Below are 26,315 nucleotides of genomic sequence, written 5' to 3'. Positions count from 1 at the left end.
TTTGATCAAAAATACAGATTTATTTGATCAAAAATACAGAAAAATAATATAGTGAAATATTATAATGGTTTTCTATTTTACTATACTTTAAAATATATTTCTATGATGCAAAGATGAATTTAATGTCACGTGATCCTTCAGAAAACTTTAATATTCTGATTTATTATCAAATGTTAGAAATTGTGCTTAATATTTATTTTATAACCTGTGATACTTTTTTTCAGGATCTTTTTATTTTTAAAAAGTTGTTTTAAAAAAGTCTTCACTATCACTTTTTATATATTTAACACGTTCTTGCTGAATATTCCTGTTTTTTTTCTTTTTTTTTCTGTTTTTTTTTATCAAATAAATGCAGGCTTGTAGAGCATAATATGAAACTTTAAACATTAAAAATAGTAATGGGTCCAGACTTTTTACCGGTACTGTACATATTAATCAAACTTTATCTAAGGTAATCTCTTTTTTGTTTAATGAAGATGTTATTGTTGTTGTTGTTATTTTGCTGTTTTATTAAATTTATTCACAGTTCCAGAATACCACTTCAGTAGATGAACATAAGTGCTTTTGTCATTTTTTTTCATAGCTGCGGTATGGGCAGGATTTTTCGACTCCCATTTAATCAATATTGACTGCAGATATTGTGATATTATGTATTGCATTGTTACCTTAAATATGCTATACACAAATCAAGTGGAAGAGAAAGACACGATCGCTACTGAGCAGAAAAAAAGTTTTTTTTAAACTCATCAGCAGAATGTAGAAGATAGACCCATAGATATGAGATCCTTTATTTGAAACATTTAAAAATGTTGTAGTGTGTTGGCTTTTTAACTTTCAATACAAACGTCTTGTCTTTTACTTTTGTAGCTTTTTTACTAGTCAGCTCCCGACGCGATGTTATTCATTGTAGGCTACGCGCAAATTCAAAGCGTCGCGTCTGGGCACGTTAATGACGCTCGCGCTCTTTTAAACTCGTAATAAAGCGGTGAATGATTTTTCCAGAAATGACGCTGATCTACAGTAGGCCTACAAGTTTATATTTAGAATACATTGCAATCACTCCAAAATAGATGACGGCAACTCACACACCTGCATTACGAGCTGTGCTTCTTTGAGTGCCTATTTAGGCATCCAGCACCTGCTGGATGCGTTCGTTACACAAACTTTCAGAAGCCGGCAGCACCCGCTTTGAAACGGAAACATTAATTGGTTTAACTGCAGATGAGTGACAATTCAACAATATCCAATGAACAATGAGGCTAGTATTTCTGTCCGTCTTGACTGGTGGACTATATATATAGGGGATGTTACGGTTATGGAGGCCCCTCCTCAACGCCCGAGGCCCTAGGCAATCGCCTGCTCTGCCTATAGCTAGCGCCGGCCCTGGCTGTGGGAACATGGTTGTGGGAACATATGGCCTAATTTTCAAAATTTTCAGTAAAAAAAAAATCTTAGAAATGTGGGAACATAGGGCCGAGGGAACATAGGGCTGACCCCTTCAAGACAATAGCGAATGGGCTGACGTTAGCTAACGGTGACAGTTTACTGACAAGCCTTAAAGGAGCCGCCCATTAAAAAAATTATAATTTCAGACAGAGGAATGGTTAAAAATAAATTGTATTAATATGTTTAATATTTTAAGTTCAATATTAGAAGTGGTTCCACACTAAACACTGATTAACGAAAGTAAGCAACATTTTTTTTCTGCAAGTAAAGATCCTTTATAATGGATATATACTGTACATAGTGAAACGACAGAGACTCATCAGTGATTCACCAAACTGTAGACTTGATCTCCTGCCTTTGAATGAACTGGTTTGTCAGGGATTGTGCAGTACAGGTGGTAAACATTCTTAAGGAATAAAACAGAAAGAGAGAAAAGTCACACGGGATAAATGTCTTGGCATTCAGTTAATGATGGACGTCTCATTCGATTATGTGGGTTTGTGGTGTGACAGTGTTCACACATACCTCATTTTCCTCTTTCTGTTGTTTATTGACCAAAAAGCCTGTAATGCAATGCAGAAGCATCATATCACTTGGTGACCTTCATGAACAAGCTCTTTGTCATAAAACTTGAATGTATTTTAAGCTTTGACACTTTGCATATGCAGCAGTATCATCTCTTCTCAGACTCATTGTGTGCATCAGTGTTTTGATGAATTTAATATTTGTCCCACTTCCTCTGTATGAGCTCATCGTGATTGAGTGGGCCAAGTTTCTCAATGCTTATATGTGAGCATCAAAAATGCTGGTTTTGGGCTAGTGAGGACATTTTGAGTTGTGTAACCAGTGTGTTTTCCTAGTAGGTTTAGTACTAGTATTGGTAGATTTGATTCCTCATGATATTACCACTTTAATGAAAGAAACATTTTATTACCTGAGGGCTGGTTAACTGACTTTTCAGACGTAATGAAAGAGTAAGTTGCTGTGGGATCTGGTGTGCTGTCCTGATGGGACTCTGGGTGTTCGAGGCCTTTGGAAGAACAGCATGATGAAGAGGGTCAAACAGGGTCAATAGAAAACCATCCAAAACAAGAGGACTAATGTGAAATGGCTTCTCCTAAAGCTTCAAACGTGGTGTGTGAAGATACATCGTGCTTTGACGTCAGTGACGCCAAACACAATCAGTGCATGTCTTGATACCAAACATGATGCACCATAATTGGATGAGTGCATTTGCAAAATAGATGTGAGAGCTACACAAGTGGTGCAGGGGTGATGTATTTTTGTCGCCAAACCCCGGAAATGAAAATCAATGTTTTTTGTTTTTGTAATGGTTTTTTTTGGTTAAATGCCTGAAATAAAGTCTTTGGGTAACACAAGGCCAAGATTTTTTCACATTTTATTTATGACATATTATGTCAGTAAACCCCCTTGGGATTTTTGAAACTTTTGAATCTTTTTTCTTGTCTTGAAAAAAGGCAGTTGCTAACAAGCGATTAAATGGGACTACAGAGGTTTTTGGGCCACATTAAGGAGCCGTTTACACGCATTTTGGCTGTTCATTTAAACATGTTTTGGGGGCCTGAAAACGCAAACTTTTGAAAACAGATTTCAAAGTGCAAGTTTTTGAAAATGAATACCGTTACTGTCTATGTGTGAAAATGCTAATTTGTGAAAACTGAGACATCATGCATAGCTTATTACGCATCTTTACAAAGTGGCATTGCCAACTACTGGCCTGGCAGCATAATACAGCGTTTTTAGTTGTTTTCTCGGATCCGTGTGAACGAGGATCTTTTTGACAATGTTGTCATCTGTACACGAAAAACACAGAGGAAAAACTTTTTCGTTTTTAGCACATTGTTGTATTGTAAATGTACAATTAAACTGTTAATAAAGACTGAAAGAGTTATAGAAGCTGATGAATGCTGATTTTACTGTATAGGCAGTGTAAACATTCTGCAAAAATAGCTCATTTTGTGTTCTACAGAAGAAAGAAAGACTTATGGGTTTGAAACAGTAGGAAAGTGAGTAAATTATTCAAATTTTGTCATGAAATTGTACTTTTAAACTGCAGTCCTCAACTTTTTTTGTATTCAAAATGTATATAATAAGCGAGTACATCATGAATCCATTTTCCAAACTGTGTTTTTGTCTTATCCTGAATCATTACAGTACACCTATAATAAGTGTTTGTATTCTGACTATTTTAGACTGGTGGGTTGTACCGCAGCGAAGTAGCTCCGGCTACAAGATGCATGCATCTTCTGTTTATTAACCGCTAAAGCGCCAAAGGTTGCAGACTGCAGCTTTAAGAAAAGATGTGGCTAATAATACTGAAGACTTGAAAGAGGAAATGGTACTAGTTTCTGAGAAGCTGGTGATCTCTATATCGTGTTTTGGGTTAACTGAACTCTCTCTCACCTATAGAGATGGACTTAGATGTGGCTGGTACAGAAGTGATCAGAGAATATGTCTCTGCAGGGCCAGAACAGCTCTAAAAAAAAACAATGAATAATTAATGAATAATATGGCTGTCCCTTTAAGTCATTCTTACTCATCGTGGTATTATATTTATTACCTTGTGATTTTAAAGATTGTAAATGCACAGATACTCACCAAACCAATTCCTTGATTGGGTACCTCTGATGTTATTGATCTCATTTTATTGCTAAGAATCAAATATGGATCTTTATGGCATCTTTTCATAAATCAGATAAGGTGCTAAACATTTACATTCATAGGTCCTATAGATTACAAAAAATATACAACGGGACATTGTATCACAGACTACTGAGAATGATTTCATGCAATGGAGGAGTAGTCTGCATTAAATAATCATATCACTTCATGTAAAAAGATTTTTTAACCTTCATGAACAAGCTCTTTGTCATAATTCTGACTACTGAATTGAATGCAAAGCATGAGACAACTTACCGATGTCTTCTTTTTTTACCTACAAAACAATAAATTAGCATTATATGTTCAGTTTTAGCTTGCATGATCAATTCTATATTGAACAACATAAAAGCCAGTACAAACACCAGAACAAACAAAGAATATATGTAGCCTACATGTGAAAACTTTACTTACATGCAAACCAGCACAGACAGATGAGTCCAGAAAAAAAGACACCAACACCAGTGGAAACCAGAACTATAATCCATAAGCCTGTGACTAAACAAAACCAACACTTTGATACATGTGTATGTGCTTTATTGTAAAGTTGAATTTGGTTGTTTTATATATATTCAGTCCACCTGACAATTGAATTGATACACAAACGATTTAGAAAATGTATATAGATTTATAGTATATAGTTTTTTGTTGTGTGCATGTAAATGTTTTACAGAGATCTGAAAGTAAACATCTAATTCATGCAACAGTCAAATCCAGGGCTCTCAAATTAAAATGGAAGCACAACAAGAAAAGGAAAAACCTTTGAGGATGTTCTGTGGATGCTGTGTTGGGGTTGGACAGTCAGTTTGATCTGTTGAAGTGTGAACATTAGGAGCATCTGCATCAGAAAATCCCTCTAATGAAATCACATTTGACCAAAGCGTGATGATTATACACATGGGGGGCCCTATTTTAACGATCTGAAACGCAAGTGTCAAAGCGCAAAGCGCAAGTAACTTTATGGGCGGGTCTTGGCGCTGTTGCTATTTTCCCGGCGGGATAAATGACTCTTGCGCCTGGCGCAAATCTAAAAGGGGTTGGTCTGAAGTAGCTTCATTATTCATAGGTGTGGTTTGGGCGTAACGTGAAATAAACCAATCAGAGCGACATCTCACATTCCCTTTAAGAGCAGGCGCGCTTGTTCTAAAGCAGATTCCTATTATAACGGCGGATTTGCCAGGCGCACGCCAGGAGCGGTTCACAGCCGAGGAGACCGACGTTCTCGTCAGGGACGTTGGGGATGGAGAAACACACCCAAATTAACTTCGGTTAAACAGGCGTATGATAATTTGGGTAAATGTGTAAGCTAGATGTATGCTTTTATAATAAAATGTCTATCTATCTATCTATCTATCTATCTATCTATCTATCTATCTATCTATCTATCTATCTATCTATCTATCTATCTATCTATCTATCTATCTATCTATCTATCTATCTATCGTAATAATGTATGATTTGCAAAAATAACTGCTGCGTCTGTGTGTAGATGATAGAATCAAAGTGTATGCGCGTTGTGCACACGCTACATTGATTAAGGCCAAGCATGCGCCCTTAAAATAGCATATGAATAACATGCGCAACGCGTCACTGACTTTAAACTAGGTTTTTCCTGGTCAGTGGCGCAATTGTTTTCTAAACCTGTAAAATAGCATGAGGGAACGTTTGCGCCAGAACACGCCTCCTCTTTGCGCTGAACCGCCCCGGGGAGCGCAAGTGTATTTCTTAGTTAACCGACGCGCGTCTGTGGAGGGAAAAGTCCACTTTGCGCGCGGGTGCAAAATAGGAATGATACATGCGTCGGTGTACAAAGTCAATTGCGCTGGGTGCAGGATAGGGCCCATGCAGTGTTAAGGCCAATTCACACCACACAAAGAATTACAATTCAACCAAGCCATGTAATAAAAATAATTATTACATGGTTTCTGTTATTTCTTGATAACAGACCGCTGCTAAGTATAACACACCGTTGTCATGAAAAACAGAGCGTTGCTATGGACGCAGGATTCTAACCGTAGAGACGGAACGGACTATTTTCTTTAGCGGAAGCAATACAATCGTTTTTAAATCAATAAACAAAATTTTGTGTCAAATTATTGATTTATTTGGTAGGTAGCCATGTAATAAGTGGGATAATGTAGAGCGAGGCGGTTGTTATAGCGAATACAACCCCTTCAGGCTGATCAGGACCCCGACGCGAAGCAGAGGATTTGCTATAATTATAGTTGTAGATCAGCCTGTCGGGGTTGTATTCGCTATAACAGCCGCCTTGCTCTACATTATCCCTTACATAACAAATTGCAAGGAGAATCACCTTTGAATCACGTTTTCAATTTTAATTCAGAATAACCAGAAAAGGTGTTATCAGTAACTTACCAGCTGTACTGTACGTTTCAGAAGTGGACATTAAAGGTAAAGCTGTTAAAAAACACATTGTAAAATTTGCAGTGATGTATAATAAAATGCTCAACCGCAACAGATAATAATGAGCCTGACAGAACAATTTCCACATCATTCAATGTGGAATAAGAATTATGTATTTTTGATTTTACAAACTCAATTACTCACAGGTTTTCATGGCTGTTGTAACATGTGCAGCTGGTGCTGAAACTGTAAAGACAGTTTACCAGTATTACAGGGAGAAATTGCAATATTGAACTTTAAAGCAAATGTCAATACAGTCTGTTGTTAAAGGTACAGAGCCTTCAAATACAACTTTTTTCCCCACATTATGCCGTATGATGTAATTCTGCTCTGTACTAGTTTATATCCAATAAGGATATTACAGAACCAAAGAACCAGAACTGTAACATTTAAGAATGAGACAATGAGTTTATACAGTTGTATATAAACTGACACTAATTTTGTTTTCAATAATCCTGCTATAGAGAAACATTACAAGAGTGAACAGCCCATATCATAGATTCATAAAGTAAATCACAGTAGATAGATGTATGTAAAGGATTTTGGTGTTTGTTTTTTGATAGAAATAACTTTTTAAACATTATCAATACATAAATATCTCAAGACTCACTCTGGATTGTTATTGTCACTGGATTGGAGTGAGGAGATGGTGTGAGAGCTTGTGACTTCACAGTGTAGAAGCAGGTTATTCTCACAGATGAACTCTGACCTTCTGACCAAATACTGATCTGAGATCCAGTGAGTGAGAGCTGACATGATGAGCTCTGTTCTGAGTTACTTTCTCTTCCATTTATGTTAAAGTAACACATCTCCATCTTCAGATCTTCAGTATTCTCACAGCTCAGCTGAACTGTGTCTGTTTCCTTAATAACTGAAGCAGATGCTGTTAACTTGGCCTGAGGAAGACCTAATGAAGAAGAAAGGAAAATTGAAATGTATTCATCTCTCAGATTAGAAGCAGGTGACTCTTCTGAAAGTTGCAAAAACTGGAAAAAAAAGAAGAAGAAAAACAGTGTCCTAAACTTTCATCATGTTAGTCTTTTGTCATTTTAAACTATTAAAACTATTAAAAAGCAGTTAATGACATCATCCTTCAGGAAGTTACATCATTTTGGAGGGAAAACTACAGCACAAACATCAGCATTAGCATTTGACTTATTTTCTGTGATGGTTTGTGGTATTAATTGGTTCGACAAAATTCAAAAATCGGTAATATTTTATTTTGATGGTTCCTTTTGCATGATAAAATCAACACTTTAAAAGTTGTTTTAACCCCTTAACGCCTGAATTTATAAAGCTGTATATAAAAAAAAAAATTCTGTGTGTTTTTGACTTTAGGTAGATGGTAAATAATGTTGAGATTATCAATTTCACTTTTGCACAACAAATAAATAGAAATTTTGGTATGTTGCAAATTTGCGACAACAGGCATTTAGGGTAATTTTGGTATGTTGCAAATTTGCGACAGTGGGCATTTAGGGTATTTTTTTACAAAATGGAAAAATTAATAAAACACATTTTCCCATCTCAGGAATGTAGATTTTATTCATGGCACAAAGTTGTTAGAACTTATAAACTTTATACTTATAAACTTTGACAAATTAATGAATCTTGACAACAGCAAGAAACAAAACACTCTCCTACTCCCTAACATTGACAGTAGTTTTTATACATTCCATGTTACACTCTGTTTAACTCTTTCCTTGTTTCTCCAGTGCATACATTATATATTCTTATAGTGTTATATCCTAACATGCTATTTTTTGTGAAAAAAAAAAATAAATTTTTTTTTGGCTGAAACCATCTAAATACAGCATTATTATAATATGTAGCCATTAGCCCAATCCAGCCGTTATGGCCCAATGTCGCAAATTTGCTACAAACAGAAATCTACAAAGTACGTAAAAAATATTCGTCACATGAAGTCTATATGAATAACATAGCTATAGAAGCAATCAATAAGCTGGTACATATTTTTATCTTAGCACAACTTAACTCATTTTGGGAAATTTCTCCACATTTGCGCACTTGATATGCGGATTTTGCAAAACAAAATATTAGCTTCGGTGAACCGGATGTAGTTCCCACTCCGACCGCTCCTACGATAAACCAGTGCGTGCAAAATGTTCCTAGGTATGTATCGAATGTGCACAAACAGGCATTGGGGGAAAACACACGCTATCTCGCCTGCAGTCTGAATGGAAGGGGTTTGTTGCAAATTCGCGACAGTAGGCGTTAAGGGGTTAAACTGACTGTCAATCACTCACTGTGCAATGGTTCTTTATTTGCAAATGTAAAAATCCTAATTAATCCAGTATCAATGTCATATGATGATCTTAACCAGATCAGAGCATATTTCTGAAAGATACTTAAATTGAAATACTTCTACTTAAACACAAGTGTATTAATTTGTGTATTAGAAAGAGTTCAAGAAGTGCTGCAGAACAGGAGTGACCCAATAAGAACTTACAAAGAAACTTTTAAAATATTAAATAATTTGCTTGGTGTTTCTCCTCTCACCATCATATTAGATGTGCAGAAACAAGCTTCTTTCTATAGATGTGTCAGACGTTGTCTAGCTCTCTGACATGATCAGCTGAAGCGACTCTTCCTTCCTGCCTAAATATATCAGATAGTTCACTTGCTGAAGTCACACTGGTTAAGCGTTTGTCTGAGAAGAACCTACAAGTTATTCAGTGTAAGAAGATTTCACAGATCTCTGTCTGACTCACTATCTTACAGCATCCCACAACTGCTAGAATCAGCTTCAATATGTTGTTTCTGACTTCATAGACCAATACCGATCAATACATTTAGTGTATTTGACCTTTCAGTGTTGTAAAGGGTCGTTATAAATAGTATCCGTCAAGAAGTGCCATAAATGTAATAGGCTACACAGTCTCATTCAACTTTTATCATAGGTTTTTTATTTGTTGTAAATACTGACTTTTTCTTTTATTGATCAAACTTTCATGTTCTAATGACCTACATAAAACTGGCTTAATAATTCTACATTATAATTAATGTCTCTGATTAAAAGTGCTCATATGTTAAAACATTTTTAAAGTAAAAAGTCCTCACCTCTGATGGTGTGTGTGTCACTGCGCAGTGATCTGATCTCAGGTTCAGTGTTGATGTAATAATCACAGCTCAGATGTCCGCTGTTCACTGATTGTGAGAGTTCACTACGAGTTAAATAAAACATACAAAGATGATTCTCTCCAGACCGACTCTTCTGAGAGACACTTCTGTGCAGAAGAACATCCTCAGTGTAGAGACTACAGGTGAAATCAGCTCTGACTGAAAGTGGTATTTCACAGGTTATGTTGATCTGGACATCATCGTCACTAACACTGATGATGGGTTTCTGAAGTGAACCTAAAGTGAAATAATCCAGAATTATTAAAAACATTGTAATAACAGTTTGTAACCCAGAAGAACATCAGTGAAATCTCTCACCTAGAACCGTCACTGTAGCAGCAGGAGAATGAGATGATTGTTTATCAATCCCGTACTCAGTTACTGTGTAGAAGCAGTAAATGTCGACTGATGCAGGAGATTTTACATCTGCCCATCTGAGCACTTCAGCACCAGTGAGATCGAGTTCACATGATGGACTGGCTTTTATATTCTTCTGTTCACTGTAGAAATGACACTGTTTCACTGTAACATCTGCTGGCGTCTCACAGATCATCTTCACTGATCTGGACTCTCTTAGGACATCTGGAGATACTTTTACAGCAGGAGCTTCTGAAACAACAAAAATAGATCAATCCCTGCATTACATCTTCTTACTGACCACTTTTCCATGCATCATTTTCCAATCATGGTCCATGTTTTGGTGAAACTTTTAAACAAATTTAAATTCATAAATGTCCTTGCAGCAGCAGCCAACTACACAATTAATGGAAAATGTAGGCCAGCCCATGAAGATATTTGTTTACTAATTAAAGTCATACAGTCAATAATTGTATCCCTTAAAACTCATCTTAGATAATCAAAATGACATAATTTTTTTCAGCCCTTAAAATGTAACTTTACACCCTTGCTTAATTTAATTTACGAATACCCATTAATATGCAAATTAGCCCCGCCTCCACTCAATCACACCAGCTCAGGCTACCTGATCCACTCATGTCAACTTAAACGCGACACAGTGGAAATATTGGTTTAATTCAGCCATACATGTTTGAAACAGAAACTTCAGAAGAAGAATTTACAGGGTTGTCTACAAGACAATGAATCAGAACGGTAATGCATTTTATGAATCGCTCTCTACAATGTTGGACATATAGCAGTAGGCTAATTGAAATCCCTAGTAAAAAAAACCTGTTCCAAAATGTATTTGAAATAAATTAATTCATACTAAGTTTACTCCAAATCCATTAACATATTTACTGACATATCGCTTGAGACTTACTGAAATAAATATTGTGATTAAACTTGTGTGTGTGTGGTCAGAAACATCGCGTTCTTAAACTTAAAATAACAAGAGTTTCAGCTATTAATGTAATGATCAAACATACAAATAAATCAAACACTTGGTGCAATATAAATACTATAAATTGCAAGTAATATTGCTCAACATTTGGAAACGTGTAGAGTTGAGCCTTGGTTGAGTAAATGGATCCCACATATATTTTTTTATTTCAACATAGGCCTAGTGATTTTACCAATGAGGAAGAGTGGATGAACTTACGTGTGGTTTTCTTTGTTTTGCTGTTTGGCAGTTTTGACTTGGAAAGTAAGTCTACAAATATAAAAATAAATAAATAAATTGCAAGGAGAATCACCTTTGAATCACGTTTTCAATTTTAATTCAGAATAACCAGAAAAGGTGTTATCAGTAACTTACCAGCTGTACTGTACGTTTCAGAAGTGGACATTAAAGGTAAAGCTGTTAAAAAATACATTGTAAAATTTGCAGTGATGTATATAATAAAATGTTTCACCGCAACAGATAATAATGAGCCTGACAGAACAATTTCCACATCATTCAATGTGGAATAAGAATTATGTATTTTTGATTTTACAAACTCAATTACTCACAGGTTTTCATGGCTGTTGTAACATGTGCAGCTGGTGCTGAAACTGTAAAGACAGTTTAACAGTATTACAGGGAGAAATTGCAATATTTAACTTTAAAGCAAATGTCAATATAGTCTGTTGTTAAAGGTACAGAGCCTTCAAATACAACTTTTTTCCCCACATTATGCCGTATGATGTCATTCTGCTCTGTACTAGTTTATATCCAATAAGGATATTACAGAACCAAAGAACCAGAACTGTAACATTTAAGAATGAGACAATGAGTTTATACAGTTGTATATAAACTGACACTAATTTTGTTTTCAATAATCCTGCTGTAGAGAAATATTACAAGAGTGAACAGCCCATATCATAGATTCATAAAGTAAATCACAGTAGATAGATGCATGTAAAGGATTTTGGTGTTTGTTTTTTGATAGAAATAACTTTTTAAACAGATTATCAATACATAAATATCTCAAGACTCACTCTGGATTGTTATTGTCACTGGATCGGAGTGAGGAGATGGTGTGAGAACTTGTGACTTCTTCACAGTGTAGAAGCAGGTTATTCTCACAGATGAACTCTGACCTTCTGACCAAATACTGATCTGAGATCCAGTGAGTGAGAGCTGACATGATGAGCTCTGTTTTGAGTAACTTTCTCTTCTATTTATGTTAAAGTAACACATCTCCATCTTCAGATCTTCAGTATTCTCACAGCTCAGCTGAACTGTGTCTGTTTCCTTAATAACTGAAGCAGATGCTGTTAACTTGGCCTGAGGAAGACCTAATGAAGAAGAAAGGAAAATTGAAATGTATTCATCTCTCAGATTAGATGCAGGTGACTCTTCTGAAAGTTGCTAAAACTGAAAAAAAAAAAAAAAAAAAAAAAAAAAACAGTGTCCTAAACTTTTAGCATGTTAGTCTTTTGTCATTTTAAACTAAAACTATTAAAAAGCAGTTAATGACATCATCCTTCAGGAAGTTACATTATTTTGGAGGGAAAACTACAGCACAAACATCAGCATTAGCATTTGACTTATTTTCTGTGATGGTTTGTGGTAGTTGGTTCGACAAAATACAAACATTGGTAATATATTTTTTTCATGGTTCTGTAGGGCTCGCGCTCGATCTGCCCAAAACCGGCATCCGACCAGCGCGGAAGGTCTTTACGTGTTACTGTCCTTTTCTCGAGGCAAAGTATTTTTGATTAAATGCAATACATCTGAATATGTATTCTCTCGTTATTTCATCTGACTCCATAAATGAAAAGGTTTTAATGATATCTGTGCATCATTAAATGTGCGCGAATGTTTGACTACTCCTTTTAACTCTTTAATGAAAATAATGCCAAAGTCGGTTAGAATAATCAAATGTAACAATTTATTATGTCAAGTAAATGTATCATGCCAGGAGACCAACCCCTCCTTGTGTGCCAGTTATCCCTAAACTCTTAAAGGTCCCATGACATGGATTATTTTATTATTTTAGAATGTTTCCTGGGGTGCCCTTATAATGTTAGTATGCTTTTAAGATAAAAATTTGTATTAATTTAGAAATAAAAGGCATTTTTCCTAGCCTGATTTTAGCCTCTGATATGAACGCTCTGTTTGAAGGGGCGTGTCTACTGTGAGACTTCAGTGTAAACGCCCACTGCTGTGATTGGCTGACATGCTTGCATATGAAATATTTAGCATTGCATGTGCAACTCTCTCGAAAACTTTTACTATTACAGCTATTATACGTTTTTACTATTACAGCTATCGGGATTAACGAATCGTGAGAAGTTTTTGAAGTATTTAGATCTATTCCCATCACATAAAAGGTTGCAGTGATGAGCATTGAGCAGATGACAGCCTGTTGATCGCGTGAATGAAGATCTTATCTTTGCAAGCAGTTTCTGTACTCTCACTAATGATTTCACCAATGCAAACATGAGGTAAGTACAGTAAGAGCTTCGTTGTGCAGTGTAACAGCGTCATTGATTTCATAACGAGTTTTGGCAAGTGTCCAGATAAACTGACGCTGTGTGATTGACAGCTTGGGCGACTGGAAAGGGATTGTTCTATGATCGCTATCTGTATATTAATCACAGTTTAAGTAAGATTATTTTCATCCTACTAAGAGAAACGACGTGAAGTTGATCGTTTAGTCACTGGCTTGATTTACTGATGCATAAACAGTATTGAACGACTTTGAGAGAAAGATTATCTGTCTGAACTTGAACAATTACACATCAGACATTCACATAACCCACTGGTTCTTCAGAGGCTCGGATGAAGGAACTAAAACAATACCTTTGTGTTCATTTGTACATCCAAACACTGAGCAACTGCCATGCTTCGCAGTTCGCACGTTTGCAAGCCATGATGTCTCTCGAGGAAAAACGTCTCCGGTTACTTTCGTAACCTCGGTTCCCTGAAAGGCAAGAAACGAGACATTACGGATGTCGTATACGGGAACTCCTCTCATCCTTCACTTCCGCTGAAATCTTATAGGCTAACGCCAGCAGAGCTGGCCAATTGACGCAAATATGCAAATACTGAAACACCGTTGCAGTTATAATGCAAGTGCAGCGTCAATTCCCTTCAGAATCGAACAACGCTAAATTAATAGCGAACACGGCGGCGAGCGTAATGTCTCGTTCCTTGCCTTTCAGGGAACCGAGGTTACGAAAGTAACCGGAGACGTTCCCTATCAAGGCTACGGAACTCGACATTACGGATGTCGTATATGGGAACTGTATAGAATCCCGCCGTGGCAGCAAACTACTGAACAGACCCAATACAAACCTCGCCCCCAGAATGGAAGTGCCTGATAGGCCGAGATTGACAAATAGCGAACCTCTAACCTCTGATAGGTCCAAAGGGACCAATCACAGGAACACACCAACACTACCGGAATTTGCATATCCCGAGCAGTATAACTGGGGGAAGGTTGCACTGTAGACCAACAGGGCAACAACAACAACAGAGAAGCCAACGCATAGCGGTGACAATAGTATAACACACAAATAGCACACAGAACAACTCATGAGCAAAGCGCAGAGCTGCTCTCTTAATGCTGTGTAAGCGATCAACTCACCGAAAGCACTCGAGACGCTACAGAGGGTAAATCCAACTTATAAAATCTGGCAAACGTGTTCTGAGAAGACCAGCCAGCCGCAAGACATAAATCCTGAATAGACATACCCTTAGTCCAGGCCCACGAGGAGGCAATCGCCCTAGTCGAATGGGCCTTGATGTTCAGGGGACATTCCTGTCCCAGGCAATCATAAGCCAAAACAATAGCGTCCACGATCCAGTGAGCAAGCCTCTGTTTTGAGACCCCCCGTCCCTTGTTGCATCCACCAAAGCACACAAACAGCTGGTCCGATTGTCGAAACGCTGCCGAGCGAGAAATGTATTCTCGGAGCGCTCTGACTGGGCAAATAGCACTCTAAGCATCCGAACCCTGAGAGGTTGATGGCTCAGCGGACAGGGCAGGCAGAGAAACGATCTGCGCTCTGAACGGGGTATTGAGCGACTTAGGAACGTAACCCGGTCTCGGTCTGAGAGTAACATTACAGTTTCCCGGTCCAAAGCGAATACAATCTTCACTTACAGAGAAAGCCTGTAAATCCCCAACCCGCTTCGCCGAGGCGAGAGCGAGAAGCAGAGCCGTTTTAATCGATAGCTCCTTAATGGCAATCGAGGCTAGGGGCTCAAAAGGCGGTCGTGACAAAGCCTCCAAGACCAAAGCTAAATCCCACGGCGGCACAGAAGGCGGCCGTGCAGGGCACAATCTCCTAGCTCCCTTGAGGAACCGTGTCACCGACGCATGTCTACCGATAGACTGTCCGTCAACAGGGGGGTGAAACGCGGCAATAGCGGCCACATAAACCTTCAGAGTGGATGGCAGGCTCCCTTCATCCATCCTATACTGAAGGAAGCGTAGAATATCCGACACAGAACAGTCCGCTGGGTCTATACCGACATCCTGACACCATTTAGAGAACACACCCCACTTCAGAGCATACAGGCGCCTGGTGGACGGAGCTCGCGCCTCCGCGATGGTATTCAAAACCCGCGAGTGCAGCGCGTCCCGCCCGCTCAGCGACCCTGTAGCGGCCACACATGGAGGCTCCACAGCGCGGGGCTGGGATGCCAGATCGTTCCGCTCGCCTGAGACAGAAGGTCCTTCCTGAGCGGGATCTCCCATGGCTGCCCTGCTAGCAACTCTACCAAATCCGCGAACCAGGGCTGATTCGGCCAGTTCGGGGCTACCAGAGTCACCGCCGCCTTCTCCTCCCTGATTTTGCACAACACCATGGGCAAAATTTTCACCGGAGGAAAGGCATAGAGACAGACTCTCGGCCATCGCGCAGTCAGCGCGTCCACCTCCCGGGGGGAACGGGACAGCGAGAAGAACATCTGACAGTGCGCGTTCTCGCTCGTTGCAAAGAGGTCGACCTCCGCCCTGCCGAAACGATTCCATATCAGCTGAACCGTCCCGGGGTGAAGCCTCCACTCCCCCTGGGGAATCCCGCTTCTCGAGAGCATATCCGCCCCGCGATTTAGAACACCGGGGATGTGCGCCGCTCTCACCGAGAGGAAAAACCGGTCCGCCCATAGCAGAAGGGATTCCGCCTGCCTGAATAGGGCTTTGGAATGTACACCGCCTTGGCGATTTATGTACGAAACCACGGAGGTGTTGTCTGTCCGAATCAACACATGCCGCTGCTCCAGCTGAGACCGGAAGGTTTTTAGAGCTAGAGAGACCGCTTCCAGTTCCAAGCGATTTATGTGCCACTCCATCTGCTTCTCTGACCACCGACCCGAGGCGGGCTTGCCCAAGCAGACCGCTCCCCATCCGGTGGATGAAGCGTCCGTCAGGACCTCCACTCGCTGCGTCACTAAGCCCATAGGGACACCTGAGCTGAAGAGATCTGGGTTCCTCCACGGGGCCAGGGCGCGGGCGCATCCGCTGGTGACCATAACGCGCCTGTGGCCAGAATACCACGCACTCGGGGGAACGCGCGCTTTCAGCCAGTGTTGAAGCGGTCTCATATGCAGCAGCCCCAGATGACACACCGAAGAAGCCGCTGCCATCCGTCCCAGTAGTCTCTGAAACTCTTTCAGTGGGACGAGCCTGCCAGGTCTGAAGAGACCGAGAGAAGAACTCAGAGCCTCCGCTCGCTCGGGGGAGAGGCGCGCTCTCATTCTCACCGAATCCAAGCACACTCCCAGGAATGTTATCGTCTGGCTCGGTGTGAGCACACTTTTCTGGACGTTCACCCTCAACCCGAGCATCTCCAAGTGTCGAAGGAGGGCATTCACGTGGCTGACCAGCGTTTCTCTCGACTGAGCGAGAACTAGCCAGTCGTCCAGATAGTTCAAGACGCGCATTCCGCTCGATCTGAGGGGTGAAAGTGCCGCGTCTACACATTTTGAAAACGTTCGGGGGGCTAGGGCCAGTCCAAACGGAAGCACCGTATATTGGTACGCCGAATCCTCGAACGCAAACCTCAGGAATCGTCTGTGACGTTTCACTATCTGAATGTGAAAGTAAGCGTCCTTTAAATCCACTGAAGCGAACCAATCCCCGGGGCGAATTTGCGCCAGGATTTGCTTCAGTGTTGTCATCCTGAAGGCGCGTTTGTGAAGCGCTCTGTTGACAGGTCTCAGATCCAGAATGGGGCGGAGACCCCCTCCCTTCTTCGGCACAACGAAGTAGCGGCTGTAGAACCCGCTGTCCCGTTCGCTCGGGGGAACTGGTTCTATAGCCTTTTTCTCGAGCAAGCTGCACACTTCCTGCCTCAGCACGTGAGCGTTTTGGGGCAAAGTTAATGACTGAATTACGCCGCGAAAGCGGGGTGGTCTGCGTTTGAACTGAAGTGTGTACCCGCGCCGAATTATATTCAACACCCACGGCGAAATGCCCGGAATAGCTTCCCACGCTGCCTGGAAACGACTGAGCGAGGGCTGATCTAAACCTGCGGTCATCGCCGCTGCGGTCATGGCCGCTATGTGAGTGTTGGGGGTAGTTATTGACCGTGACTCTGCGCTGCTCGAGGGCAGGGCGGGTAACACAGTGTGTGGTGCAAGAGGAGAAAAAAGCTCTGTTTGTGAAGTAGTAATTTGCTTTATTTGAACAACATTCACAACATTTACACACACAGAACAACTGCACGCGTCGCTCACAGAACTCTGAGGGACGAAGTGCACTAGAGCGTGCCGCTTGCACGCGGGGCCGGCCTGGCGCTTTTTCCTCCTCTTGCCCGAGCGGTCAGGACGACTGCTTGGGCCTGGCAGGGGACGCGGTGGGCTTTCTGCGCGGGCTCCTCTGCGTCCTCCTGTTACCCGCCCCTTGCCACGGACCGCTGCGGCCTTTACGGGCATCCTGTCCCGGGCGGGGCGCTGTCTGTCTTCTGGCCGCAGCCTGGGGTTGGCGGCCTGAGGCTGAGGACGAACGAGAGCGCGGCTGCGGCTGCGGCTGCGGCTGCGGCGGCGCCCTTCGCGGAATGACGTGGCTCATAGCTTTGGCCTTTTTCTGCGTCTCGGAGTAACGCTCGGTTACTTTCTCCATGGCGTCTCCGAACAGGCCTGCAGGGGAAATGGGCGCGTTCAAGAGCGTCTTCCTGTCGGCTTCCTGCACGTCCGACAGGGTGAGCCACAGATGCCTGTGGAGGACCACGAGGAAACCCATAGAACGGCCGATCGCCTGGGCCGAGCGCTTCGTGGCCAGGAGCGCGAGGTCCGTGGCCGAACGGAGATCCTGGATGGCGTCAGCGTCAATAGAGGCGGCGCCATCCAGAGACTTCAGCTGCTTTGCCTGGAGCACTTGGAGAAGGGCCATAGCGTGCAGCGCGGATACCGCCTCCCCCGCGGCACCGAAGGCCTTGTTGGCCTGGTGGGCCGTAAATCTGCAGGCTCGGGACGGCAGGCTGCGGTCCGAGCCCAGGGCGGGAGCCGACGGGCAGAGATGAGCGGCGACGGTCTCCTCGACGGGAGGGATGCCGAGGTAGCCGTGGTCCCCCGCCTCGTCCACGGGGGCAAACATAGCCTGGGTGGAAGTGAGGGTGCGCGCCGATTGCGGGGCCGCCCACGACTTCACCACGTGCTCATGCACGTCGGGAAAAAACGGTGTTCCCCTTTTCGAAGCGGCCTGACGGCGGCTCGATTGTAGGAACCACGTATCCAATTTGCTCTTAGATGGTTCATCAGGAGCTTTCCAGTCGAGGTCCAGCTCCTCGACGGCCTTAGAGAGGACACGGAAGAGCTCGTCCTGCAGGTCCGCAGGGGTGTCCTGCTCCGCGGCCGCCAGCGGTGCGGCCTGCTCCGCACCCCAGTCGTTCTCGGAGGCTGACAGCGACATGGAGTCGTCCCCCTCACTCACCCCGAAGGAAACGAAGTCAGCGACGTCGCGAGGGGGATGAAAGGTGGGGTCGGGGAAGCTCACCGGGGAGCGAACCTCGACTCTGCGGTTGGGGGGGGCTACCAGCGGCTCAGAGGCGGCGGTAGGCCCAATTCCCGCTGCTGCGCGAGCCTCGTCCCTCCTGGCTCTGAGGGCTCGAAGGGATAAATCCGCGCAGTGGTCGCAGGACCCTCCGTCCCCGAGGGCTGACTCAGCGTGGGCCAGCCCCAAGCACGCGATGCAGAACAGGTGCGTGTCGGGGGGGGCGATGGGGCCCGAGCATAAGTTGCAAGTAGTTGCCATCGGATGCAGGAGACAGTGCGAGTATCTCCGACGCAACTTCAACGACGGCGAATAATCCAAGTTTGTAGTATCAGCTTTCTAGCACACGATTTAAGCGTGAAGAGAGAGATTCTGAAGGGAATTGACGCTGCACTTGCATTATAACTGCAACGGTGTTTCAGTATTTGCATATTTGCGTCAATTGGCCAGCTCTGCTGGCGTTAGCCTATAAGATTTCAGCGGAAGTGAAGGATGAGAGGAGTTCCCGTATACGACATCCGTAATGTCGAGTTCCGTAGCCTTGATAGGGAACCAATATCGCGCAGCTCATTTTCTCATGGGCGGGCCAGCAGAGAAAGGGGAGGTAACCTTTCCCCTTATGATGACATAAGGGGAAGATTCTAGATTCGCCTGTCTGAGCTTTCGTTTTCACAAAAATACCCAGGGCTTGGTTTACACCCATCAAATTGTCTAGCCACTGGGGGACCAGGCAGGCTAGGGAAACTCATATTAAGGTTAAAAAACCTCATAAAGTGACATTTTCATGCAATGGGACCTTTAAAATATTAAATAATTTGCTTGGCGTTTCTCCTCTCACCATCATATTAGATGTGCAGAAACAAGCTTCTTTCTATAGATGTGTCAGACGTTGTCTAGCTCTCTGACATGATCAGCTGAAGCGACTCTTCTTTCCTGCCTAAATATATCAGATAGTTCACTTGCTGAAGTCACACTGGTTAAGCGTTTGTCTGAGAAGAACCTACAAGTTATTCAGTGTAAGAAGATTTCACAGATCTCTGTCTGACTCACTATCTTACAGCATCCCACAACTGCTAGAATCAGCTTCAATATGTTGTTTCTGACTTCATAGATACAGATCAATACATTTAGTGTATTTGACCTTTCAGTGTTGTATTATACAGCCTATTGAAAGGGTCGTTATAAATAGTATCCGTCAAGAAGTGCCATAAATGTAATACACAGTCTCATTCAACTTTTATCATAGGTTTTTATTTGTTGTAAATACTGACTTTTTCTTTTATTGATCAAACTTTCATGTTCTAATGACCTACATAAAACTGGCTTAATAATTCTACAGTGTCTCTGATTAAAAGTGTTCATGTGTTAAAAAATGATTACAGTAAAAAGTCCTCACCTCTGATGGTGTGTGTGTCACTGCGCGGTGATCTGATCTCAGGTTCAGTGTTGATGTGATAATCACAGCTCAGATTTCTGCTGTTCACTGATCGTGTGAAGAGTTCACTATGAGTTAAATAAAATATACAAAGATGATTCTCTCCAGACCGACTCTTCTGAGAGACTTTTCTGTGCAGAAGAACATCCTCAGTGTAGAGACTACAGGTGAAATCAGCTCTGACTGAAGGTGGTATATCACAGGCTATGTTGATCTGGACATCATCGTCACTAACACTGATGAAGGGTTTCTGAAGTGAACCTAAAGTGAAATAATCCAGAATTATTAAAAACATTGTAATAACAGTTTGTAACCCAGAAGAACAGTGAAATCTCTCACCTAGAACCGTCACTGTAGCAGCAGGAGAATGAGATGATGGTTTATCAATCCCGTGCTCAGTTATTATGTAGAAGCAGTAAATGTCGACTGATGCAGGAGATTTTACATCTGCCCATCTGAGCACTTCAGCACCAGTGAGATCGAGTTTACATGATGGACTGACTTTCATATTCTTCTGTTCACTGTTTACGTAGAAATGACACTGTTTCACTGTAACATCTGCTATCTCACAGATCATCTTCACTGATCTGGACTCTCTTAGGACATCTGGAGATACTTTTACAGCAGCAGCTTCTGAAACAACAAAAATAGATCAATCCCTGCATTACATCTTCTTACTGACCACTTTTCCATGCATCATTTTCCAATCATGCTCCATGTTTTGGTGAAACTTTTAAACAAATTTAAATTCATAAATGTCCTTGCAGCAGCAGCCAACTACACAATGAATGGAAAATGTAGGCCAGCCCATGAAGATATTTGTTTACTAATTAAAGTAATACGGTCAATAATTGTATCCCTTAAAACTCATCTTACTGTGCGTTCACACCGCCGCCGACTTGAGCTTCCAAAGTTACCGGAAGTCATTCATTTTCAATGGAAGCTGGCTTCTCTCAGCTGCAAGGAGCGTCAAATCCATCGGCGTCGCGTTTTGGGCGGTTTGAGCGTTTTGAGCATAGATATCATATAAAGGCTAGATGTCTTAAGGCGGAGTCACTTCCGGCATCACCGGCGGCCATCTTAGGACAGGACTCTGTGAATTAAGGTGAGTGAGCAGCACGCACACAAATCCTCTTATCTCGCTGAAATCTGGACGGATTTACAAACGGTTTGGTTTCTTACAAACGTTATTAACGTGGCTATAATTCTGAATGCTTAAACATTTTGAACATAATTATTCATATGTATACAGTATAATAGCTACATCTCTGACGTTTATAACAAACCAAACCGTTTGAAAATCGGTATAAAATTGAGCAAGTTATGGTTATTTAAAAGTACATGCACCATGTTATGAGTGAACGAGCATCCTGTCTTAAGATGGCCGCCGTGTGCGGATGTCGAGCTCCATTGGCCAGCAGCGCGGACGAGACATCTAGCCTTTATATGATATCTATGGTTTTGAGCGTCAATCTGAAAGTTGAGAGAAGCTCAACTTTATGGTAATGAGCTATGACGCGGTGCAGCGGCAAAAAGCCAGCAACCAATCAGAACGTCCTTCGCGCTGGCTGATTCCGGAGAAACATACGATTTAAACTTTCGTTCCTACCAAAACATTAGTTCCGAGAAAATGGAGGAGAAACTGATAATCGCTGTTGCTGGGTTTCCTATCATTTATGACGAAATTTATGACGTTATTATATAAAATTTATGACGTTATTTTCATATAGGGACCAGTTACACAAGAGAGAGAGCCCCGGCCGAGAGAGCTCACTCACCTTCACCGTCTTCAAACAACACGTCTTGCTCGCTCTCCCTCGCGCATATTAATCAAAATAATTTTTTCCCGACCAAATGTGACCAAAACGGTTATAAAAATGCTGTCATTATAAAAGGTATCTAGTGTCAATGTATAGCTTGTTTTTTTTTCCTGTTTACATTTCATGGTGTGACACAGACTTCAGAGCGGCCAAAGCGTCAACAAGCTTCTCCGTTTTTGACAAGCGTCCTTGACAGGGCGGCCAGAGCTTCTTTGCAGCTCAAGTCGGCGGCGGTGTGAACGTACAGTTAGATAATCAAAATGAAAATATCTTCAACCCTTAAAATGTAACTTTACACCCTTGCTTAATTTAATTTACGAATACCATAAATATGCAAATTAGCCCCTCAATCACACCAGCTCAGGCTACCCGATCCACAACGCGACACAGTGGAAATATTGGTTTAATTCAGCCATACATGTTTGAAACAAACTTCAGAAGAAGAAGAATTTACAGGGTTGTCTACAAGACAATGAATTGTAATGCGTTTTATGTATCGCTCTCTACAATGTTGGACATATAGCAGTAGGCTAATTGAAATCCCTAGTAAAAAAAACCTGTTCCAAATTTTTTTTAAATAAATTAATTGATACTAAGTTTACTCCAAATCCATCATATTTACTGACATATCGCTTGAGACTTACTGAAATAAATATTGTGATTAAACTTTATTTGGAGTGTTTTTTTTAACAATGCACATTTCTTAATATTAAGCATAAAATGTGTTTTAATATCATTATTAGGATGATAATTATATTAAAGACAGGTAAAGCCCAACACTGCACGTTGACAGGATTCATTACGTTTGTGACGGTAGGAAACGGGTGGTTTCTAACTGTGTTTTTGAGACTGTCTGAAACACTGCAGTTTTAAGGAGAAAATACTCAGCAATGGTGTTGACTGGTGAATTTGCACATGGTTTGGCTTTAAGTATATTAAAAACACCACATGAACAACATTAAAAACTTGATTTTCATCAAAGGGAGTCTTTAAGTAATTTTAATTTCTTTTAATGTTTGGCAAAAGGAAAACAAAAAAGGAAAAGAAAGTCTCTTTTTCATGCACTTCAAAAAAGCATTCCTCTGATTCTGATAGCTTTTATCAGCATATATACAGTAGCTCCAAGAATAACTTTTATATATGCAGATGTAAATGAATTCTCTTGTACACCAAATAAGGTGTTTACGTGACTCATAATTTCTAAATAATGGATTAAATAGGTTATTGCAATCATTTTCATGAATTTTAATGGCCTAGCTAAAGTAAAACTGCTTTAAGGTTGTAGGTTCATGTGTCTGCTGTGTTCTACTAAAACACAAACGTACTGATGATCACATGCTTAAATTCTGTATTTTAGACAAATGTTTTTTCACTACAAATGTGGACATTCAGTGTTAAATTAACATTAAACGACAAAGATCACTTACTGTCAGACTGAACCTCCATAAGAAGCTGAAAAGCAATGAAGACGAACAACTCCATTACAGCGAGAGTGAGCAAAGAAACAAGACTCACACAATAGTTGAATTAGGAAGTAACACATTAGACCACAGGAAACCATATAATGCAGTCAGTTCTATGAAGATGAACGTAGATCATGAGACCACATGTTCAGCTGTATTCACTGTAACAGAGGGCAGTTCAGGGCCACATGCATTGGCGTAATTTACGTGTGGGACATGATGTCTCCACCACTTTTTGGGGGAAAGCTCCACAGATTCTGCCTTGGCTTGCTGATCAATATATGAATTGAATACAGTAGCCAACATATTGCATCATTATTTCTGTACACACACACACATATGTATTTTTTTTTTTTTTTTTTTTTGTCTTTAGAGGTGAAATGGTTCATCCATGTTTTGAGGAGCATAAAAGAGATGATGTTTCCACTTGGCAGGAGGTGTAGATTCTGTGGCTGTTTTCAAAGTTTCACCAGTAGAGGTCGCCACTGAATCAGCAAAGAGAGTTCAACAATGTCCATTTAGTTTGGAAATATCACTTTAATTAGCAGGCTACTGTTGGTATTAATATTGCAGCGTATAAATTTCAGAAACGCTCTACATGAATGTTGGAGGAGGAGGGGTTGGAGGAGCTATTATACTCCACACAATGTTTCTGTGACTGTCTAAAGCACATGAATATGACAAGTGCCATTCACTGATGACATCTAGCGCCTCCAGCTCCCCCTCTCTGGACATAATATGGGTGGAGCTTGCTAGTTAGGTTTAGGGGTAGGGGTGTGGGTAGGGTTAGGGTTAGGCTGGACCTCCATTGTCTTTGCAGTAGATCCCAAGCACTTCACACAAGGCAGTATTGGGCTAGAGAGCCTTTCCAGAGAAAGTATTCTGCGTGGTCACAGAGGTCACAATGCATTTCACGGCAAACACTAAATGATGAAAATAAAAACCTATTTGTCAGCGAGTAAAGATATTTTATTTATATTGAATGTACATAATGAAACACGACTTGAGACTCATCAGTGCATCTTCACCAAACTGTAGACTTGATCTCCTGCGTTTGAGTGAACTGGTTTGTCAGGGATCGTGCAGTACAGGTGGTAAACATTCTTGAGGAAGACAACAGAAAGATTGATAACAAGATAAATGTTTGTAATCTGTTCATGATGGACTTCTTATTTGGTTATGTGGATTTGTGGAGTGACTGTTCACATATTACCTCATTTTCCTCTGTATTGCCCTCTTTCTGTTGAGTATTGACCAAAACTGCTGTAAAGCTGAAGCGTCATTTCAATTTTTTTAACTGCAAATGTGGACATTTAATATTTAATCAGCATTAAATAGCAGAGATCACTGTAAGACTGAACCTCCATTAACAGATGAAGAGCAATGAAGATGAACAACTCCATTACAGTCGAGAGTGAGAAAAGAGACGAGTCTCACACAATAGTTTAATTAGGAAGTAACACATCAGACCACAGGAAACCATATAATGCTTGTGCATTCAGAACTATGAAGATGAACGTACATCATGAGACCACGTGTTCAGCAGATCTGGGTCACCGGTAACATTTTTTGTAGGCTCACAGACAGATAATGTCTGTCACGCTCTGCCTGTTTTACTTTAGTTTTCATGGACTTTTAGTTTGTTTCTCTTATTAACCTGTTTCCTGTGTTCCTTTATTCCCGCCAGTCCTTAGTTGCCATGGATATTCATTTAATTAGCACACCTGTCAGTTTGAGTTCATCACCCTGTGTATTTAAGTCCTTCAGTTTCCTCAGTTCATTATCTGGTATTGTTTGTGCATTGCACACTGTTTGTGTTATCATATTGGATTGCCTGAGTTTTGCTTTAGTTAATAAAAAAGCTGTTATTTTGATTTATTTTTTCTTCTTCTTAATTCTTCTTCATCTTTGGACTAAAACGTTACACAAAGTCAAGCAGTTCAGTTGCTCATTGAATAGACAGTTGTTTAACAGAAAATAACACTGCAAAAATCTTGCGGTTGCAAGATTGAATGCAACGGTTGCTATAATTCTGTAAAAATGCAGTAAAAATGTTAACACATTTATAGAACAACCTGTAAATTGTATAATTGAAAACTAATAAACAAATAAATAAAAATAAACCCAGTAAATCCGACAGCTCTTTTCTGCTGAATTATCAAGGTCACTCTGATACTAAAATATGTTTTGTACTTTGAACATATACTGACATAGCCTGGATGCCAGCCGAACTTCGGTCTGGACTTAATCCGTTATGGAGCTAATAGGCTTGTTTGAGATGCGCCTTGCCTCGCCTGAAATGTAGTCGAGAGTACGCGGCTGCAGTGAGAGGAGGAGTGAAAAAAGCGCAGGCAAGACGGACAGTTCTCAGTGGATCAGACACCTGTGAGATCAAAGATGGATATCGCGGGATTCACGCTCGTGCACAGTGTTGCTAATAAACTGGATGTAATTTAAGTTCTGTAGCTGTTATATGAAAATAATTATAATGAACAAGACACCCATTTATAATTACATACCAAAGACGTGTTTATCAATCATTTTTACTCTAATTACAGACATGTTTTATATATATTTTTTT

At 41.0% G+C, this 26,315-nt stretch overlaps 2 protein-coding genes across 3 annotated transcripts in view; both read right to left on the bottom strand.

The window, feature by feature from the left end:
• LOC311281717 (uncharacterized protein) overlaps window positions 1-4,212 on the bottom strand; it is a 28,468-nt gene extending 24,256 nt beyond the window's left edge. Inside the window, exons 1-3 of the mRNA XM_084394924.1 lie at window positions 4,066-4,212; window positions 3,871-3,943; window positions 2,381-2,476 (exon numbers count right to left, since the gene is read on the bottom strand). Of these exons, the coding sequence (XP_084251050.1) occupies window positions 2,381-2,476; window positions 3,871-3,943; window positions 4,066-4,155 (259 nt within the window). The 5' untranslated portion in view covers window positions 4,156-4,212. The remainder of the gene's footprint in view (window positions 1-2,380; window positions 2,477-3,870; window positions 3,944-4,065) is intronic.
• The window catches only part of LOC311281708 (uncharacterized protein), a 134,678-nt gene that overhangs the window by 42,783 nt on the left and 65,580 nt on the right, over window positions 1-26,315 (bottom strand). The window contains exons 7-14 of one of the 2 annotated variants that reach the window (XM_084394900.1): window positions 12,067-12,366; window positions 11,599-11,640; window positions 11,405-11,446; window positions 11,249-11,299; window positions 10,009-10,299; window positions 9,631-9,927; window positions 7,160-7,456; window positions 6,694-6,735 (exon numbers count right to left, since the gene is read on the bottom strand). In XM_084394900.1, the coding sequence (XP_084251026.1) occupies window positions 6,694-6,735; window positions 7,160-7,456; window positions 9,631-9,927; window positions 10,009-10,299; window positions 11,249-11,299; window positions 11,405-11,446; window positions 11,599-11,640; window positions 12,067-12,366 (1,362 nt within the window). The remainder of the gene's footprint in view (window positions 1-6,693; window positions 6,736-7,159; window positions 7,457-9,630; window positions 9,928-10,008; window positions 10,300-11,248; window positions 11,300-11,404; window positions 11,447-11,598; window positions 11,641-12,066; window positions 12,367-26,315) is intronic. The other variant, XM_084394901.1, reaches the window with a different exon arrangement.

Source organism: Rutilus rutilus, assembly GCF_951802725.1.
Source record: "Rutilus rutilus genome assembly, chromosome: 22".
Taxonomy (NCBI): domain Eukaryota; kingdom Metazoa; phylum Chordata; class Actinopteri; order Cypriniformes; family Leuciscidae; genus Rutilus; species Rutilus rutilus.
Note: the sequence above shows the minus strand (reverse complement) of the source record. Positions and strands in the feature narration are given on the sequence as shown.